The 22,542-nt window shown below is 38.7% G+C and overlaps 1 protein-coding gene across 4 annotated transcripts in view; it reads right to left on the reverse strand.

Annotated features, from left to right (window-relative positions):
- The window catches only part of AUH (AU RNA binding methylglutaconyl-CoA hydratase), a 135,940-nt gene that overhangs the window by 109,867 nt on the left and 3,531 nt on the right, over positions 1–22,542 (reverse strand). For all 4 annotated transcript variants that reach the window (XM_032260454.1, XM_032260456.1, XM_032260455.1 and 1 more), the window contains 2 exons: positions 16,643–16,710; positions 16,443–16,530 (listed from right to left, as the gene is read on the reverse strand). In XM_032260454.1, the coding sequence (XP_032116345.1) occupies positions 16,443–16,530; positions 16,643–16,710 (156 nt within the window). The remainder of the gene's footprint in view (positions 1–16,442; positions 16,531–16,642; positions 16,711–22,542) is intronic.

Genomic DNA, 22,542 nt, shown 5'->3' on the forward strand with positions numbered 1-22,542 from the left:
TTTTGTTGAAAAGAGGACAGCCATATTCTCTGCTCCCTAATTACAATATACTTTCATTTTTAGATTTATAAACATCACTCAGAATGATCAAGCCAATGACTCGTTTTCATTTCTAGGCCATCTATTTCCTTCTTACGACCTTTGTATGCACAAGGGCCTTCAACACTTCATTTACAAGCTATATCAAGTAAATGTTCGCACATAAACATCATATGAGATTCAACAATACTACTGCACATCTTCTTGGCAAAATGGAATGGTCCCTCCCCACTGTCTACGGAGGCTCCACACAGCAGAGTTATTTCTCTCTTATTTACTGCTATATCCTCGGATCCTAGAACAGTACCTGACACATGGCAGGCTCCCTCTAAAAAATATTAAATAAATGAATGGATTAATAAAATTCATGTGTTTTCTTTATAGTTGAGCCCTGATGAAGAGAGTTTACAGTAGAAATGCTTAAGACATATGAATACTAACCATCAACCTTAACATCCTCTTCAACTTCCCTCCTCCTCCCATTTCCTGATGGCAGTCTTATTTTTGTTCGTTGGAGATTACACTGAGCTGAAAGACATTCAAGCTATGACCAGCAGGAATAAAGAGAACCTGTGGACTGATCCTCCAGGACAGTAACTACCTTCTGCAGCAAAACTATGCTGAATAAGAAAGACATCTAATAGGCATGTGTCCTATCTGTCAAAAACAAAACCAATTTACAGATATTTCACATAATTCAAGAGAAAAAAAAAAATCACCAAATGTTTATAGTCACAAAAAAATAATGAACATCCATTATTATAAATTTTAATGAGTAAATAACACTGGTATTTATTAATCATGTTGCCTTTTTCTTTAGAGAATGTAAAAATATTGACTACCTCCATCTCTTTAAACCTTATTTTATCCAAAAAGCCCTACATTATTCAAATGAAACTTCAACTCAGGGAGTTTTCAAGAACCCTAAACCTCAAGATCATCCTAATTGGTACTGGCCTTCAAATCCAGCATTCACCCAAATGACACTATCATTGACCAAAATACTTCTCAAACTGAGTTGTACAACTGTTTTCAGATCACTCACCAAGAACACAAGAAAAATGAGCATTTTTACTTTTATGTCAAGAATAACAGCCTCCATGGCCAGGCCTCTCCGGCTTCTTCCTAGGCAAAGCCCAGTGTAACTGAGCTCAGCTCTTCCAGCTGGAACAAACAGAAAAATGGAGTCTGAATGAGGAGATAGCAAAAAACAGCCTGCAGGCCAGTCTGCACCTAGCTTTTATATCTTTTCGAAGGGTTGTAAAAATAAAACAAAGAATATGTGACAAAATTTGTTAAGAGGTACACAAAGCCTAAAATATCTGGCCTTTTACATACGAAGTTTACTAACCTCAGTCTAGACTAATGCCAGTTTCCAGAGAAAGCCCTGAGAAGGCAAACTACTACTGAGTATCAATTTCCGGAAGCAGACTGACAAAAATCTAATTTTTAAAATATTTTTTCAAGTCTCCCTTTCTAACAGCTGGAGCTCTACTTAAGCTAACCAAAGTTCTAGAGCTGAATCGCACTCCCCCGGCTTCATGTAAGAGGGGTCTCCTGCAGAAAGGTCCCTTGCAGACTCCCACTGACCACAATGCCCACCTCATCACTTAGCTGGGCACCCATTGAGAAACGGGACTGAGCAAGAACAGCCTAGGCTCTCTGACCAGCTGCCCACCCTGTAGGGGGGACCATTCTCTTCTCACCCGAACAGAGGCAGCTCTGCTCCCTCTAGACATCCCTTGTAGCAGGTGGAACACAGAACTTGAAGTCCACTTGGGAACATATCAAAGCCGTATCTTTGAAATAGGTGTTACGGTAAGTCATAAAGCTAACGTTTTAATCTCCACTGGTCAAATTTACCGGTCCCTAGATACAACCTTCTATTTATAAGATTGACAATATCTCAAGAATAAATCACTCATCTTAACCACACAAGCCACCTACACATACTCTGTATCAAACCTTGTTTTATTTAACCATGACATTTTGCCAATGTTACTTCCTCAACAACCAAAATGGTTCACAGTCATCCCATAAACTATTTGCTAAGCATCTTCTATGGGCCAGGCACTCTTCTGGCAATAGGCCTCTGCCCCAGTGCCAAGGAATGGAGCTTATCTGTGGGGGAGGCTGACTTATAATCAATAAGCAAAAAATAAATTCAGGAACTGAAAAGTTCAGAGATGAAGCTAAAATGGAAAAATGTGATGGGGGCTGGGGAAGTAGGGAGACCTGCTTTGACTTAGCGATGAGAGAACAGCTATCTAAGATGACATTAGAGCAGAGGCCTTTCTGAACACAAAGAGGACACTGAGTACAATGAGGTGGAGAGAAGAATGAGCTTTGTCAAGCAGAGAGAATAAGAAGGGACAGTGGGGGATGGGTGGGAGAGGGCAATGTGGCCACAGTAGGCAAGACCTGACACACTTGGTATCAGTTTCTTGGTGCTGCTGGACAAATAACTACAAGCTTAGAGGGATTACCTGACAATTCTAGATCAGAAGTCTAAAATGGGTTGGCAAGGCTGCATTCCTTCTAGAGGCACTAGGGAAGATGAGCGCCCTTGCCTTTTCCAGTTTCTAGGGGCTGTCCACATTCCTGGGCTCACAGCCCGTTTCTTGTATCTCCCCAACTTCTGCTTCCTGTTGTCATTTCTCCTTCTCAGATTCCTCCTGCCTCCCTCTTGTATGAACTCTTGTCTTTACATTGGGCCCACTGGATAACATCAGGAAAATCTCCCCATCCTAAGATCTTCACCTTCCTCACATCTGCGAAGTTCCTGTTTCCATGAAAGGTTCTAGTATTAGCATGTGGACAGCTTTGGGGGCTGCTTCTCCCTCCCACACACTTTATGAGGAGTGTCTGAAACAGCAGAGTGATGTGATCCATTAACTTGCTTAAGATCACCTGGGCTGTTGCGTGGGGACAGTACAAGAATGGAAGCAGGAGATGAGTCAGCAGGTTATTACTAACGTACACTTTCTATTCCTTAAAAAGAAAATATCTACCGAGCCTAAAATATCATACAGGTGGGCTTTTTTAAAACTGGAATTAGAATCAGAAATGAATTAGCAACAGCCATTCAATCATTACTTACACAGAAAGGGCATGAGTACTCTGAGTCATTTTTAACAGCATCTCTGACGTCCTCAAATGAAAACATTAACATTTAAGTGCAGTTGACCTTTGAACAACATAGGTTTTAAACTGCACAGGTCTACTTGCACACAGATTTTCTTCCACCTCCTCCCACCCCTTTGGGACAGCAAGATACCCCTCCTCTTTCTCCTTAGCCTACTCAACATGAAGATGACAAGGACAACCTGTGTGATGATCCACTTCCACTTAATGAATAGTAAATATATTTTCTCTTCCTTATGATTTTCTTAGTAACATTTTCTTTTCTCTAGCTTACTTTACTGTAAGAATACAGCATATACTATATATAACATTAAAACTGTGTGTTATTCAGCCCTTTATGTTATCAGTGAGGCCTCCAGTCAACAGTAGACTATTAGTAGTTAAGTTTTTGAGGAGTCAAGTTATAGGAGGATTTTCAACTGTGAGGGGTGGGGGCATGGGTGTGGGTGGAGGTGTCATCGCTCCTAACCTCTCAACTATAAGAAGGGCCTCAAATAAATTATCTAAACTTCCACCTTAGGAAGCTAGAAAAAAAGAGTAAATTAAACACAAGGCAAACAGAAAGAAAAAAATGGAGAAATCAATGAAAGAGAAAGAAAAACAAAACAAAAAAACCAAAAGCCGTTTCTTTGAAAAGATGAACAAAAGTGACTAATGTTTTGCTAGCATTTAAGAAAAAAGACACAACTTATCAGTATCAAAAATAAATAATCAGATATTGGCTGGGCGCAGTGGCTCACACCTGTAATCCCAACACGTTGGGAGGCCAAGGCAGGCGGCCTTGAGGCCAGGAGTTCAAGACCAGCCTGGCCAACGTGATGAAGCCCCAACTCTATTAAAAATACAAAACTTAGCCAGGCATGGCAGCTTATGCCTGTAGTCCCAGCTACTGGGGAGGCTGAGGCATAAGAATCGCTTGAACCCAGGAGGCCGGAGGTTGCAATGACCTGAGATCATGCCACTGCACTCCTGCCTGATTGACAGGGCAAGACTCTGTCTCAAAATAAATAAATAAATAATCAGCTATCATTATAGATTCAATGTAGTAAAAGGATAATAAGGAATAATATGAACAACTTTATGCCAATTAATTAGAAAACTCAGATAAAACACAAATTACCAAAACTCACTCAAAAAGAAATGTAAACCAAAATTTGGAGCCCCCCAATTGACTGATGGACCCTCCTATCCACCAACGGCAATCCAAAGTTAACTTGGGAAACTAGTTCAGGCCATTATGGAAAGTGGGGTGGGAGTGGGACACTTTTCATTATACCCTCCTCCCTTTGGAATTCAGGCACAGCTGACCAGCATTAACATCAACACAGGGATCTGAAGACTGATAGAACAGAACCTTTAAGTCTAACAAGAAATATTCACAATCTATTTTTTCTGAAGCTAGCCACCTGAAGGCTTCATTTGCGTAATAAGAACCTTGGCCTCCACAACTAAGACACTGCCTTCTATTGATTTCAGGTCTTTAGATAAATTCTTTCAACCAATTGCCAATCAGAGTATCACTAAATCTACCTAAAACCTGGAAGGCCTCCCACCCCTCACTGCTTCCAGAGGTCCCACCTTTCCAGACTGAACCAACGTACATCTTACATGTATTGATTGATGTCTTACGTCTCCCTAAAATGTATAAAACCAAGCTATAGTCTGACCACCTTGGGCACACATTCTCATGATCTCCTTTGGCTATGTAACGGGCCACTGGTCACTCATATCTGGCTCAGAATAAATCTCTTCAAATATGTTACAGAATTTGACTCTTCAAACAGAAGTAACTCAAGTAGTCCTGTATTTACTAAAGATATTAAATTCACAGTTAAAAATCTTCCTACCAAGAAACTTCCTAGACCAAATGACTTTGTTGGCGAATTTTACCAAACAATTAAGAAATAACGGCAACGATACAAACTTGATCAGGGAAATAGAAGGAAGAAACACTTCCCAATTCATTTTATGAGACCAGCACTAACCTGATACCAGAAATACAGACATTACAAGAAAAGAAGGCAAACCAATTTCCCTTGCGAAAGGAGTTACAAAATTCTTTAAAACATTAGCATATCAAATCCAGCAGTATATAAAAAGGATTAATGGTCAAGAGAGGTCTGTTCCAGGAATACACAATCAATAATTGAAAATCAATCATTCACCATATTAGCAGGCTGAAAAATAATATTATGAGAATCTTAATAGATGCCAAAAAAAGATTTGACAAAATTCAATACATGTTCAAAAAAACTTCAGCAAACTACAAATAAAAATAAACTGGCTGGGTGCAGTGGCTCACGCCTGTAATCCCAGCACTTTGGGAGGCCGAGGCGGGTGAATCATAAGGTCAGAAGTTCAAGACCAGCCTAGCCAATATGGTGAAACCCCATCTGTACTAAAAATACAAAAAAATTAGCTGGGCGGAGTGGCAGATGCCTGTAATCCCAGCTACTCAGGAGGGTGAGGCCGGAGAATCACTTGAACCCAGGAGGCAGAGGTTGCAATGAGCTGAGATCATACCACTGCACTCCAGCCAGGGCAAGAGAGTGAGACTCTGTCTCGAAAAGAAGAGAATGAGAAAAAAAAAGGAGAAACAGAGAGAGAGAAGAGAGAGAGAGAAGAGACAGAGAGAGAAGAGAGAGAAAAGAGAGAGAGAGAAGAGAGAAGAGGGGGAGAGAGAGAGAAAGAGAAAGAAAGAAAGAAAAAGAAAGGAAAGAAGAAAGAAAGAAAGAAAGAAAGAAAGAAAGAAAGAAAGAAAGAAAGAAAGAAAGAAAGAAAGAGAGAGAAAGAAAGGAAAAGAAAAGAAACTTTTCACTCTAATAAACTACATCTGTAAAAAAACTACAGTTAACATTATACTTAATATTAAAAGACTGGATGCCTTCCCCATAAGGTTGAGAAAAAGCAAAGGCGAACACTCCCATTTCTTTTAATTAACATTATGATGAAAACTGTAATGGATACAATAAGTAAAAAAGTAAAAGGCAAACATACGAAAGGAGGAAGTAAAATTATCTTTATTCACAAATGACTACCTTTGTAGAAAACTCCAAGGTATCTACAAAAAAGAGTCCTAGGACTAAAAAGTGAATTTAACAAGGTTGCAGGATACAAAGACAATATACAAAAATCGATTGTATATACTAACAATGTGCTAGCAATAAAAAATTGGGAGTAAAATTAAGAAAAAATGCCACTTACAATAACATCAAAAAACATGAAAAACTTATAAATAAATTTAACCAAACATGTCTAAAACCTGAACATGGTAACTGACACAGTACATATAAACATAGATAGATAGATGATAGATAGATAGATAGATAGAGATAGATTAATGCAGCAACACAGAGAACCCAGACATAACTTACATATATACTAACAACTGATATTTTAGACAGGTCCCAAAATAATGTAATGGGGGAAAGGCTGGTCTTTTTGACATATGGTGCTGGGAGGATTGATAATGCAACAAAACAAAACTTTAAAAAAAAAAAAAAAAAAAACTTCTGTATAATAAAAAATACTTGGTCTTTATTCCAGGTTCCTGGAGCAAAGCTCCTAAAACCCTCAGAATTTCCTGAGCGATAGAGTGTCTTTTGTTATTCATGACATGCCCTTCTCAACCAAACCTGAGTTTATGCTAATGAGGTGACTCTTAGAAGGCCCCTAGGCTGGTCACCAGAAATATCAAGCCACAATTAGAGGGTTAGAACTTTCAGCACCCCACTCACATTCTGGGGGAGTGAGAGGAGCTGGAGATTGAGTTCAATCAGCAATGGCACATGATGTAATCAATCATTATCTATGTAATGAGGACTCCATAAAAATCCCTGAAACAGGGCTTAGGGAGCTCCCAGGTTGGTGAACACAGGGAGCTGGGTGAGCAGCACACCTGGAGAGGGTATGGAAGCTCTGCAACTCTCCACCCTAGCTTTGCTCCAAGTACCTCTTCCACTTGGCTGTTCCTCAGTTTTACCTTTATAATAAACTGGTAATGGTAAATAAAGCACTTTCCTGAGTTCTGTGAGATGCTCTAGCAAATCCCATTCCTGACACCAATTATGAAGTATTTTTTTCTAACACTACTGACACCAAATGTGTGAGAGTTTCCACACCAATTCTCCAACACCAAATGGGTATCCAACAATTCAGTTAAATTCTGACACCACCCAAAATTAGTGGGATCCCACAAGTTAAGGAGTCCTACAAGACTGCCCTCACTTCAGATGCAACTCACAAGTCCTGGGACAACCCATACTTCTGAACCAACCAGCTATAGATTTGGGGGTTCCCCTAAACTCCTCAGGTTATTTAATTCACTAGAATGACTCATAGAAGAAAAAACTATTTACTGCTTTACTATAAAGTATACAACTCAGAACAGACCAATGGAAGAGATGCAGAGGGCAAGGTATGGGGAGAGGGGGTACAGAGCTTCCATGCCTTCTCTAGGAGCATCAACTTCCTAGAAAAATCAATGTGTTTACCAACCTAGAAGCTCCCTGAACCCCATTTTTGTTGTTGTTGTTGTTTTAGTTTTTTTGAGACAGGGTTTCATTTTGTCACCCACACTGCAGTGCAGTGGTGCAATCACAGCTCGATGCAGCCTCAACATCCCAGGCTCAAGTGATCCTCGCACCTCAGCCCCCTCAAGCAGCTGGGACTACAGGAATGCACCACCCACACCCAGCTAGAGTATTTTTTGTAGAGATGGGATTTTGCCATATTGCCCAGGCTGGTCTCAAACTCAAGCCATCCACCTGCCTCAGCCTCCCAAAGTGGCAGAATTACAGGTGTGAGCCACTATACCTGGCTCTGAACCACACTGTTTAAGGGTGTTTATGGAGGTTACAATACCTCCATAGGGAGGCATGAATGATTAAATCACTGGCCATTGGTAACTGAGCTCAGTCTCTGGCCCCTTTCCCCTCTGGGGGGAGAGGGTGCTGAAAGTCCTAACTCTCTAACCCACGGTTGGTTTTTTGGTTGGTTTTTCTGACAAGCTGGCCCCCCACCCTGAAGCTATCAAGGATCCCCTCCCTTGGGTCATCTCATTACCAATAAAAAGCACTTGTACCACTCAGGAAACTCCCAGGGTTTTAAAAGGGACGCCCTTGTTCTTCTGTACCAAGAACAAGGGCAAAGACCAGATATATTTTTTATTCTCTTTCATAATACACATAAAAATTAACTCAGAATGCTTCACAGTCCTAAACGTAAGATACAAAAACTACAAAAGTCCTAGAAAACAGGAGAAAATCTTTCTGATTTTGGGGTAAAATAAAAACACATTATAAAGCAGAAAAAAGGCAGGCCATTTCTTGGAAAAAACTTACAAAATGTAACAGATAAACGCATATTTTATCTGTTATATTTATTGTATTGTATCAAGAACATTAAAAAAAAACTCTTACAACTCTAATAAAAACATTGGGAAAAATTTAAATAAACAAGTCATCAAAAATGATATACGGTGACACATATGAAATATAAACTAAAACCACAATGAAATATGACTTCATATCATTAGGATGCCTAAAATTTCAACCTATTATCAAGTGTTGGTGAGGATGTAGAACACCTGAAACTCTCATACATTGCTAGTGGGAATGCAAAATGATACAGAAAACAGTTGGCAGTTTGTTACAAAATTAAACACACGGTTAGAATAAAACCCAGTAATTCTACTTCTATTTACCAGACAGAAATAAAATTATACATTGCCAAAAATGTGTGTGTGAATGGTCATAGAAGCGGTATGCATAAAAGCCAAACAGTGGAAAAACCCAAATGACCATCACCTAATGAATAGATAAGCAAACTGTGGCATAGTCATACAATAAATAGTGTTCTCAGCAATAAAATAAAATACACAGCAATAAAATGAAACTACTGAAACATGAACATGGGTGAACCTCAAACCATTATGTTAAATGAAGGAGGTCAGACACAAAAAACTACCCATGTATCAGTCAATTTATTTTAAAAATTACAGAACATGCTAAACTAGGAGTAGCAAGGAGATCAGTACTTGAAGAGGTCAAGGAAAGGGAAGAGGCTTGACTACAAATGGACACAAGAAAACTTTTTAAGTAACTTTTTAGGTAATGAACATGTTCTGTATCATGATTCTGATCGTAGTTTAAACACCTGTCAAAACTCATCAATTATACATTTTAAATTGGTAAACTTTATTCCAAGTAATTCATACCTCAATAAAACATTTTTTATTCCAACAAGCTATATATGACAACAAAAAAAAACAAAACCCTACATAGCTAAACTAGTACACACTTGTTAAACTACTACACATTGGTGGTATTTGTCCCTTCACATTACTTACCAAACTCTCTGAAGGACTAATCTTTAAATACATAAATATGGCAATCTAAGATTCTGAAACAACAATGGCCAGGCTACTCCATAGTCCAAGATGCCCACACATCTATCTAGACCATGACACTTGTATCCATATGAACAATACACACAACATTCAATAATGCATGTTGACAATTTTAGTGAGAAGTCAGTTTTTAGTCATAACATAATTTACTAGAATTCAAAAGCAGAAGCAAAACTACCTTTACTTTTTTATAAAACCCACACTGGTGTAATTTAGTGAAACACTCAATTTAGGGTTCCACATATAGCAATCAATTACCAAGAATTTGTTTATCATATATTTTAGGAATTTCAAAAATCCTCAGTCTCAGTAACTTCTCACAAAATTTCATTTCACAAATGTTTTGGTAAACACAATGCATGTACATTTTGTTACTTTGAATTAGAATATAAAAGAACAAAAATAAACAGATGTCTGTGATCTCACATCTACATCCAATGCAGCAGCCCAACCAGAAAGACGTTTTCATAATTACGTGATTCACAAATATTAAAATTCTGACTACATAAACATTTTGAAATAGCAGAATTATTTTGGCTTCTGTGTGTGTGTGCGTGAGTGTGTGTGTGTGTGTGTGTGTACCTGAGAGACAGACACATACACAAAGAGAGAGAGAGAGAGAGAGAGAGAGAGAGAGAAGAGACAGAGAGAGAGGATAAACTAAAAGTGATTAAATAGTTTCTAGAATATGTAAGGAGGCAGTACACATTCAGGCCAATCTCATATAATCCATGTAAGCCAATGCTTCACAAGAAGCTTTGATTATCAAAATTATATTTCTTACTGTTCTAAGAGAAGTACAGGCAAGCCATGAACCCAGAAGTGGTGTTCTAATCTACAAAAAAGAATACACAACAGTGATTCCCAACCTGAAGGGTATGACTATGATCACACATTTACATCCAGTGCAGCAGGCCAAACAGAAAGACTTTTTCAGAATTTCACGGTCAGCAATGTATTAAAATTTTGAGAGTATGGCATACTATGTGAAAGCACATTTTGTACGGGAAACACTGTCTGTAGTTGAGACAACTATGACATATTTTTGTCTGTATTTATATATTACTGTGTTTAATAACAGAAACATCCATTTTAATATATTACTGTAACCATGACATTTTGACATTACACATTGTCTTAATGCAGGGCCACTAAAATGTCTAAGTGTATAAAATTTTAAGAACTTGAAAAGGAGACTTCATATGCCTTCTAGATTCTAGATTAGAAACCACAGTCTAAGAGAAAACTGTCGTAATCGTCAAGAGAAGCAATTTCAGCTAAGCCACCACCTTTAACCAGGTCTTTCACTTCACAGGGACTCTGTAAAATTAAATGGTCTAAATTATTCTATAGGAACTCTTTTAGTGTAAAATTTTTCTTCTCAAATGTTTTAACAGGCCAGGCACAGTGACTCACGCCTGTAATTCCAGCACTTTGGGAGGCCTAGGCAGGTGGATCACTTGAGGTCAGGAGTTAGAGACCAGTTTGGCCAATGCTGTCTCTACTCAAAATACAAAAATTAGCAGGACATTGTGGCAGGCGCCTGTAATCCCAGCTATTCAGGAGGCTGTGGCAGGAGAATCACTTGAACCTGAAAGGCAGAGGTTGTAGTAAGCCAAGATCACACCACTGCATTCCAACCTCAGTGACAGAACAAGACCCCATCTCAAAAAAAAAAAAAAAAAAAAGTTAATTAACAGGAAACTCAGTTAATATCCCAATTTTAGTTTCCAAAAAAGAAAAACATACTAATATACTTTGTACTTTTTCAAAATTATTTACTTTGATATTTGCTTGATATAATCTACTAATATAATGAAAATATTATTTCAGAAAGTTTGAAGACAGAAAAAAATATCACCCTTAGTATCTTTTTTTTTGAAACTGGGTCTCACTCCGTCACCCAGGCTAAAGTGCAGTGCCATAATCATGACTTGCAGCCTTGATCCTGCAAGTTCAAGCGATTGTCCCACCTAAGCCCCCTGAGTAGCTAGGAATACAGGCACGTGCCACCATGCCTGGCTTAGACAGGGTTTTGCCATGTTGCCCAGGCTGGTATTGAACTCCTAGGCTCAAGCTGACTGCCTGCCTCAGCCTCCCAAAGTGCTGGAACTACAGCTGTGATCTTATTGGTAGACATAGTTTACACAGCTACAGTAATAATGGCCATAACATTTTATATACAACTCTCTCTAGGCTTATAACAGGTATTTTCCACTCTTCGTGTATATCACTTTATATGTATAATATTTATATGTCTTTATATGCATCACTTTAAATATCTACTTAACATTCTACGAGTGCACCTGTATACAATAATGTGTCACTTAAAGAGTACATTCTAAGAAATGAGTCCTTAGGATATTTCATCCTTGTATAAATATCATAGAGTATACTTACACAAACCTAGATGGTATAGGCCAGGGGTCCCCAGTCCCCAAGCTGAGGAACAGTACTGGTCTGTGGCCTGCTAGCAACAAGGCAGCACAGCAGGAGGTGAGCACAGGCAAGGGAGCATTACTGCCTGAGCTCCGCCTCCTGTCAGATCAGTGGCCACATTAGATTCTCATAGGAGCACAAAGCCTACTGTGAACTATGCATGCAAGGGATCTAGGTTGTACTCCCCTTATGAGAATCTAACTGCCTGATGATCTGAGGTGGAACAGTTTCATCCTGAAACCATCCCCCACATAAATACGATATGTGGTATAACCTACTGCTCTTAGGCTACAAACCTGTACAGCATGTGACTGTACCGAATGCTGCAGATAACTGTAACACAATGCTAAGTATTTATATGTACCTAAACAGAAAAGGTACAGTAAAAATATAGTATTATAATTTTATGAGGTCAGGCACAGTGGCTCACGCCTGTAATCCCAGCACTTTGAGAGGCTGAGGCAGGTGGGTCACCTGAGGTCAGGAATTCAAGACAGCCTAGGCAACACGGTAAAACCCCAACTCCACTAAAATTACAAAATTTAGCCAGGCATGGTGACACACACCTGTATCTCAGCTACTCAGGAGGCCGAGGCATGAGAATCATTTGAATCCTGGAGGCAGAGGTTACAGTGAGACGAGATCACACCATTACACTCCTGCCTGGGTGACAGAGTGAGACTCCATCACAAAAATATAAAACAAATAATCTCATGGGACCAGCATTGTATAATACAGGCCATTGTTAACCAAAATGTTATTATGCAGCACATGACTCTATTTGTGTGTATGTGTGAATGTGTACACATATATAATAAAATACTAGACGGATAAACATAATAATGGTTATTTTTATTAGGGGATGAATAAAGCAGAGGAAGTAGGGTTAGAGAGAGTTCTCTTTATATACATTTTCACACATTTTGACCTACCATCCTACTTTTTAAAACTAAAATTTGATTAAAAAACTTAAAATGTAAGTACTTAACAATCCTAAATAATAGGTAGATTTAAATGAGAAGTCAGAAATCACCTGCAAGGCACCTGTAAGAATCTCTTTTTTTGACAGGATCTGGCTCTGTCGACCAGGCTGGAGCACCGTGGCATGATCTCAGCTCACTGCAAGCTCCGCCTCCTGGGCTCAAGTAATTCTTGTGCTTCAGGATGCTGGGATTACAGGCATGCCCCACTAATCTTTTTCTTTTTTTTCTGAGATGGATTTTCACTCAGTCATCTAGGCTGGAGTGCAGTGGCATGATCTCAGCTCACTACCACCTCACCTTCTTGGTTCAAACAATTCTGCTACCTCAGCCTCGTAGGTAGCTGGGATTACAGGCACCCACCACCACGCAGGCTAATTTTTTGTATTTTTAGTACAGACAAGGTTTCACCATGTTGGCCAGACTGGTCTCGAACTCCTGACCTTGGGTGATCCACCCGCCTTGGCCTCCCAAAGTGCTAGGATTACAGGCGTGAGCCACAATGCGTGGCCTTAGGAATCTCTTTAATAATGTTTATCTGTTTTGCTAGCATTTTAGAAAAAAAATCTTGTCAAACTTACTGTCAGTAAATAGGAGAGTGGTATGAGACAATTCAGAGAAGCTGCTTATTATATCCTAATCATTCCTGAAAAAAAATCAGTGAATTAAAGCACAGTTTAAAGGCTGATTAATTCCAGCACATACATGCTGAGTCCCTACTGTGTGCTGTGATCTGAGAATGTAAAAGATGATTCTCAAAGAATGAGAGATGTTCCTATGCTCGAGAAATTTGATGCAAGACCATCTGCTAAGCTTTAAGTGTTTAGAAATGAACAAGGTATCACTGGGATACAGGTATTAATAAATACAGAGAAACCTTTGTGGGGGCAGAGTAAGAAAAGGGAAAATGATGACTTTGAAGGGATGAAGAAGGGGCTAAAAGAATAATCAACAAATGGTACACTGTGTTTTTGATGTTTCTTAAATGTGGCCTGATTAAGATGTTTATACTAAAATAGGCTTTAAGTTTAAATATTCTTTAAAACAATGTAAAGAGATTTTATTTACCTAGAATTTTATTTCATATGTACATATTAAAAGAAGGACCTACTGGTCAGCCTATAAATGTAAATATATGTAAGAAAGGGGCTGGGTGCTGTGTCTCATGCCCATAATCCCAGAACTTTGGGAGGCCAAGGTGGGAGGATCACCTGAGGTCAGGAGTTCAAGACCAGCCTGGCCAACATGGTGAAATCCCATCTCTATTAAAATACAAAAAATTAGCCTGTCGTGGTGGCTTGCGCCCATAATCCCGGTTACTCAGCAGGCTGAGGCAGGAGAATTGCTTGAACCTGGGAGGTGGAGGTTGCAGTAAGCCAAAATCACGGCATTGCACTCCATCCTTGGCAACAAGAGTGAAACTCCACCTCAAAAAAAAAAAAGAAAGAAAGAAAAATCTTTCAGAGAAATCTGAAATAATAGTTCCATCATATATACTGAATTACTAAAAGAGATGACACGCCCCAATTTTTCTATAATTAAAACACAGATTTCTGTTGACAAAATACAGTTACAAATCTTATGAGTTAAAAGATTATCCTGATTGTACAAAAGTTTAAAAGCACATAAAGCAAAGTAAATAGATTAAATTAACTTGTTGAAAAGTACTCAAGGCAGCTGAGCACAGCGGCTCATCCTGTAATCCCAGCACTTTGGAAGGCCAAGGCAGGCGGATCACCTGAGGTTGGGAGTTCGAGGCCAGCCTGATCAACATGGAGAAACCCTATCCCTACTAAAAATACAAAATTAGCCAGGGGTGGTAGTGTATGCCTGTCATCCTAGCTACTCAGGAGGCTGAGTCAGGAGAATTGCTTGAACCCAGGAGGCAGAGGTTGCAGTGAGCCCAGATAGTGCCATTGCACGCCAGCCTGGACAACAAGAGCAAAATTCCATCTCAAAAAAAAAAAAAAAGTACTCAAGGCTAACATGTTATTCTGATAAACAGCATGTGCCATATTATTTGAGGGCATGTCCTCAAAAAGGCAATCTGTAACAGACAGCCACAAACTGTGCCAAAGCATTAAAGCCTTTTTCAAAGCATATTCCTAACACAGAAATCCTAAACAAATGGGCTCCAAGTGAACAGGTAAAATAAAAAGAATCTCACCAGTAACTACAGTGTGATAATTATAAAACCTACTGCCAACAGAAAAACAATGCCAGGATGACCACTAACATCTATTTTTAAAATGTTAATCTGTCTTCACAACATCGTTATCACTCCTCAAAGATTCATATAATTGGGCCTTCTTTAAAAACCCTAAAGCTACTCTACATCTTCCCAATAAGCCATCCAACGGCCTCTAGAGAACTTCTCAACCATTAGTCATAGTGTTAGACTCTTTTATCTCCAGATCATATTCAAGTGGTCCCTAAAACTAGACATAAGAATCCTAATTATCTTGGTATAAGTCTTACATATTGTTTTAAAAAAAAGAACTCAAAATATATGTAAAACGCTTATAAGCACTCCTACTAAGCAGACAGTATTACTAGCATTTGACAAATGTAAAAATGGAAATCTAAACTGCACAACATCATAACCCTGGCAGTGAGGATAATAAATCTACACTCTTTGATTACTCAACTGGAGTTAAAACTATTTTTTTAGATATCCTGCATTTTAAGAAATGTATTAAGAAGGCAATAAAACCTTATCAAAAGCAAAAATATTTATATTGCATATTTCTAAATATCACACTACTCTGCAATATTTTAAGGCAGAAGTCACAGAGATTGAAGCTTAAAAAAACTGAGAACCCTTAAGAATGAAACGAGGAGCCAGGCTCAGTGGCTCACCCCTGTAATCCCAGCATTTTGGGAGGCCAAGGAGGGTGGATCACTTGAGATCAGGAGTTCGAGACCAGCCTGGCCAACACGGTGAAACCCTGTCTCTATTCAAAATACAAAAAATTAGCAGGTCAAGGTGGTGGACACGTGTAATCCCAACTACTCAGGAGGCTGAGGCAGGATAATCGCTTGAACCCAGAAGGCAGAGGCTGCAGTGAGCTGAGATCATGCCACTGCACTCCAGCCTGGGCGACCGGGCAAGACTCCATCTCAAAGAAAATGACTGAAACTAAAGAATATTGGCCACAATTAAGACACAACCAACAAATATTGTACTTCACGTACTACAAACATGTATTTTAATGGCTCAAAGATTTTTTTTTCAACTTCTGAAACAATCTACATGTTGCAAAAGCTTCTTTCTAATGCTGACAGACTAAGCATGTTTTTTTCTTGTAAATCAGTAAAACACAAAGAGGAGTAATGGTGTTCAAACCATAGAACATTCTACTGAAAAACAAACTATTACTGAGGAAAAATAAGACAACAGTTTAATTTTATAACACAACATATTTACATACCAGCACAGAATATCCCTGGGACTTCACTCCTGATTATTATGGTCCGTACTTTCTTATCAGATTTCAAAGCATCCACAGCTTTTGATAGCTAAACAGAAAGACGAAGCATAAGAGGAAAAAGAGACCAAAAAAATGTTTTTATATTGATGACAATAAGGTATCTTAATATTAGAAGTAAACAGTTTAATCTTTACACTCACCATTTTTATAAGATTTTTACTGAGTGAATTTTTGCCATAAGCTCTGTTTATTCCAAGCACCACAATTCCTAGTTAAAGGAGAAAAAAACAACAAGCACTTGAGTGAGTGAGGCATTTAAAGAACACAGACTCTACATCACATCTAGCTAACTTTGAACCTAACAAATCAAAGAAATTCATGACACCATGTTCCCTTCAATTTAACTCTTCTTAAGCGCCAAGGTAATTTGCAATGTCTTGGTAAATTTTACATCACTAACTCAAACTAGAGGGAAGACCACATCTATTAATGAAAATTTTAAGTTAAAGGATACTATTTAAAATGTGGTTTCATCATCTTCAAGCAGATACAGAAGTAACAGCTAATAAACCTTGTCACATTCAGGTATTACATCATTTGCTTTCTGCTAGGATGCCAGTTGTTAATATCTCGATTTTTTAGGTCAGACGCAGTAGCTCATACCTGTAATCCCAGCACTTTGAGAGGCCGAGGCAGGTGGATCACCTGAGATTGGGAGCTCAAGACCAGCCTGACCAACATGGAGAAAGCACCGTCTCTCCTAAAAATACAAAATTAGCTGAGCATGGTGGTGCATGCCTGTAATCCCAGCTACTTAGGAGGCTGAGGCAGGAGAATCACTTGAACCTGGGAGGCAGAGGTTGCAGTGAGCCTAGATCACGCCATTGCACTCCAGCCTGGGCAACAAGAATGAAACTCCATCTCCAAAAAAAAAAAAATCTCAATTTTTTTTTTTTTTGGTCATACTACATAGTTTTCGGTAATTCTATCCCAGGCTTCTGTCCTGATTTCTCTCTGATATACTTAACCTGAGGGCATTTCCATTTAGACGTCCAACAAGTACTTTCAACTCAATCTATAAAAAACAAAGTTCACTATGTGTCCCACAACCCCAGCTATCACTCCAAACTGCACCATTTTTTAATCAAAGACCATCATCTAAACCCAGCCTCCCATTCCTTTCAGTCACCAATTTTCTAAAAGCAATACTATGCAAAGATGCACCTGTTACTTAAAATCCTTTCATTATTTATTTCAAAATAGCTAACTTCAAAGACCTTAATTTGATATGCAGAATTTTGTACAACCTCTACTAACTTTCTTGTTCCTGAAGTAAACAAATTTTTCACTGTGTATCAGAAATACCTTCCACTGAGTCAGAGGTGGGTATGGTTCTTATTTGCAACTGAGTTAAACTGAAGACAACAAAATATAACATGCCTTCACTGTGCAAGAAACTGTGCAGACCCATTTTTTAAGTATAAAGATGAACTTCTGCTCACAAAAGAATCAGTTTGCAAGAATTCCAAATGCTCTCATTTGGAATGAGAAAAGCATAAAGGACTGGTATCTGATAAGCTCTGTATTAAACCTTGGGAACAACCTTGGGTAGATCCCAATACTACTGACAACAGCTACCACCAGTAGGCCTTAGGCACTACCCTAGGTGCTTTAAGTGAATTAACTCAAATAGTCCCCACCACAACCCAAGAAGTTGGCACTATTTTTATCCTTAGTTAACAGATAAAGAAATGGAGACTTGGAGAGGTGAAGTAACTTCCTTCAGCTATTAAGTGGCAATCTAACTCTATACTTGAACAAAACTATGTTATATTGTTCAATCTTCAGTTTCCTCAGGAAGAAAATCAAGCAGCTAAGACTAAATGTGTCCATTCATTCAAACATACTGAGTAGTATGATGGTGATCAGCAGCCAAGGAACTAGAGTCCAGAAGGGAAATACAAACATTAATAATCATAAAAATCATTAATAATCAATTCAAAATGCTTTACAAGCTATAAGTGGTGCTATAGTAACTTGAAACCGAAACTAACAACGATCTAGGGCAAAAGGAGATGGTCAGGGAAAGCTGACCCAAGACAGTGGAGGGTGGAAGGATGAGTAAGAGTTAAAGTGAGAGTGAAAGAGGTGCGCTGACTGCCAGGCAGAGGAAACACAGGAAAAGCATAAACTAGTCATGGTCCCAACTGAACGTCCTGTCACCTACTAGGGGGAGAAGAGTGTTACCAATGAAAGCAGAGAGGTAAGCACATACCGGCCAGAAATATCCTGCTAAAAAGTCTGGCCTTTATCCTAAGAACAAGGAGTAACCATTGAAGGAGTTTACACAGGTATAAACATACACACATGCACATATAAAACTGAGGGGAAATAGATTCTATACTTGGAGATCATACCAGAAGGAGATACGGGTGGGAGTTTCAAGACACAATTCGAGTCCAATCAACGGATAACAGGTTTGGCTGAGATTGGCAGCCGTAGAAGTAAAGGAAAGTGAAAGGATTCAAGAACTATTCAAAATTTTAAATGAGTTAATGATACCTAGACTGAGGACTGATTTAACTGGAAGAAAGTGTTAAGGATTATTTACCTCGTTTCTGACTTCAGCAATTGGATGAAAGAAGACGACATTTAATGAGACAAAATCATAAAAAATACCAAGGTGAGGGTGGAGGGGAGTAAAGCTCATGAGTTCTGTTCTGAATTAAAGCAAATCCGAAATGCCTTTCAGACATCCAAGTTGATACCACCTACAAGGGCTAAGAATGCAGGCTCAGGTGTGGCTGCTGGGGATGGAATCCCAGTTTGCCACTTACTAGTTATTCGGCAAGTTACTTAACCTCTCTGAACCTCAGTTTCTTACTCTATTAAGATACTAACAGTTCCACGCTCCATGGGACTGTATTAGAATCAAATGAACATGAGCACCCAATCATCCTCCCTTCTAGGATGAACACTTCTCATGCAATAAGTACTAAAGTTTTACCATAATTTCTGCTAGATATGATATTGCTGACATCATTACTGAAGTGTAAAATGCCATCAAAATGTTTCTATCACAGTCAATTCCAGCAGTTTTGGTCCCATATCTGAGACTCAATGTTTTGAGTACTTCTACTTCAAGAAGCTAGAAATTAGCTCTGCAATCAGAAATAAATCATCTAGTCTGTAACAACTGTACCATCAAATATATCTGTAGCCTTCTGGTACTCCAAAATGGAATAAAACCTTAGCTTTATTCAGGAGAGTCTAAAATTGTTGTTTTATAATTGTCTCACTTTAATTCACAATTCAATCACTTCTCAAGAATTCAATTATCATGCAACTTCCTCACATAACCTAGACAAGTTTATCAAACTCAGAAAAACTTAGGCATTTACATGCCAATCTTAAGTTCCTGTTTTAAACTTTCCCTAACTTTTCACAAAACGCACAAAAATATTCAGTGAATCTGTAATAAGGTCACATTACAGCATTAACCCTGCTCTATAAGGCTCACACAACTGAAAGATGAATTTAACAACTTTGCTGAGACTTAAAAAAAGGAATACATTTTGCTTATACAAAATTGAAAAAATACACCCAAAGTGAAAGTCCTTCTTCCCTAGACCCAACTCATTCCCCAGAGGAAGCCACAGGTATCACAGTTACATGTAACCTTCCAGAAAATGTTTACCGTATTTACATACAGAAATAGAGTTGTATATTACCATTTGGCTTGTTGTTGCTATTTTACATAAATGGATTATATGTTCTGTTTGTTACAAAAAACAGGTTCACACACTTTTTTTTTTTTTTTTTTTTTAAAGAGACAGGGTCTTGTATCACCAAGGCTAGAGTGCAGTGGCTCCATCATAGCTCCCTGCAGCGTCAAAGTCCTGGGCTCAAGCAATCCTCCCGTCTCAGCCTACTGAGTAGCTGGGACTATAGGCAGGTACTCCCATGCCCAGCTGGTTTCACCTATTTTCTGAACTAAAGTTGAGTTAAATGACTAAAGTCAACTTAACTAAAGTTCTCAATGAACCACCACTCAAGGTCTCAATGGAGCTAGAGACCATTACTCTAAGTGAAGTAATCCAGGAAAGGAAAACCAAACACTGTAAGTTCTCAATCAGAAGTAGGAGCTAAGGCCGAGCCTCGTGGCTCACGCCTATAATCCCAGCACTTTGGGAGGCCAAGGTGAGCAGATCACCTGAGATCATGAGTTTGAGACCAGCCTAACATGGTGAAACCCCGTCTCTACTAAATATACAAATATTAGCCGGGCATAGTGGTGGTCACCTGTAATCCCAGATACTTGGGAGGCTGAGGCAGGAGAATCATTTAAACCTGGGGGACAGCCGGGCGCAGTGGCTCACACCTGTAATCCCAGCACTTTGGGAGGCCGAGGCAGGTGGATCACGAGGTCAAGAGATCGAGACCATCCTGGTCAACATGGTGAAACCCCATCTCTACTGAAAATACAAAAAATTAGCTGGGCATGGTGGCACGTGCCTGTAATCCCAGCTACTCAGGAGGCTGAGGCAGGAGAATTGCCTGAACCCAGGAGGCGGAGGTTGCGGTAAGCTGAGATTGCACTCCAGCCTGGGTAACAAGAGCGAAACTCCGTCTCAAAAAAAAAAAAAAAAAAAACCTGGGGGACAGAGGTTGCAGTGAGCCAAGATCATACTAGTGCATCCCAGCATGGGCGACTGAGCAAGACTCCGTCTCAAAAAAAAAAGGAAGTGAAAGCTAAGCTAGCTGTGGGTACACTAAGGCAAACAGTGGTGTAACAGACATTGGAGACTCATAAAGGGGTAGGGCAATAAGGTTGAGGGATACAAAACTACATACTGGGTATGATGTACACTACTCCAGTGACAGGTACACTAAAATCTCAGGCTTAACCACTATACAATTCATCCACTTGTAACCAAAAGCCACTTGTACCCCAAAAGCTATTAAAATAAACAAAAGCCTTACAAAATAAAAAGGGGGTCATTTCTCCAGCAAGACATAATAATCCTAAATATGTATGCACCAAACAATAGAACATCAAACTATGCGAGGTAAAAACTGATAGTACTGCAAGGACAAACAGACAAACCTACTATTATAGTTGCATAGTTTAACATACTTCTATTAGAAATTGACATATCCAATAGGCAGAAAATCAGTAGGAGTATAGTTGAATTGAACACCACCATCAATCAACTAGATCTAACTGAACAGTAGAGCCAACTGAATACAAAATTATTTATTTGCAAAAGACACAGTCTTGTACATAGGAAATATTAAGAAATTCGCTAAAAAAAACTATTAGGGACAAATTAACAAGTTCAGCAAAGTTGTATGATACAAGCCAATATGCAAAAATCAATTTATTTTGTAATTTCTATACAATGAGAAATCTGAAAATGAAATTAAGAAAAATTGTATTTACAACTCAATAAAATACTTTGGGATAAATTTAACTAAAACAGTGTAAAACCTGTACACTGTACACTGAAAACTACAAAACACTGTTGAATGGAAAAAAACTTCATGATCATAGATTGGAAGACTTAAGTTAAGATGACAATACTCCCCATATTAATCTACCTATTCAATGTGATCCCTATCAAAATCCCACAGTAGTTTTTTTTTGGCAGAAATTCACAAGCTGATCCTAAAATTCACATGGTAATGCAAGAGTCCCGTAATAGCCAACACTCCTTTAAAAGAACAAGATTGGAGAACTCATGCTATCCAATTTCAAATTTTACTACAAAGCTACAGAAATCAGTTTGGTACTAGCATAAGGATAGATACACAGATCAATGAAATAGACTTGAATATCCAGAAGTAATCCCTTACATTTATGGTCAATTAATTTTCAACAAGGGTACCAAGCCAACTCAATATTGAAAGACTCGTCTTTCCCAAAAATGTTGCCAGGACAACTAGATATCCACAAGTAAAAGAATGAAGTTAGACCTCTTACTACCCACCATATATAAAAATTAACTCAAAATTGGATTATAGTCACAAATGAACGTAACAGCAAAAAACATAAAACTCATAGAAGAAAACACGTAAGTGTAAATCTTTATAAACTTGG

Source organism: Sapajus apella, unplaced genomic scaffold (genome assembly GCF_009761245.1).
Source record: "Sapajus apella isolate SASKATOON/1434 unplaced genomic scaffold, GSC_monkey_1.0 scaffold118, whole genome shotgun sequence".
Lineage (NCBI taxonomy): Eukaryota > Metazoa > Chordata > Mammalia > Primates > Cebidae > Sapajus > Sapajus apella.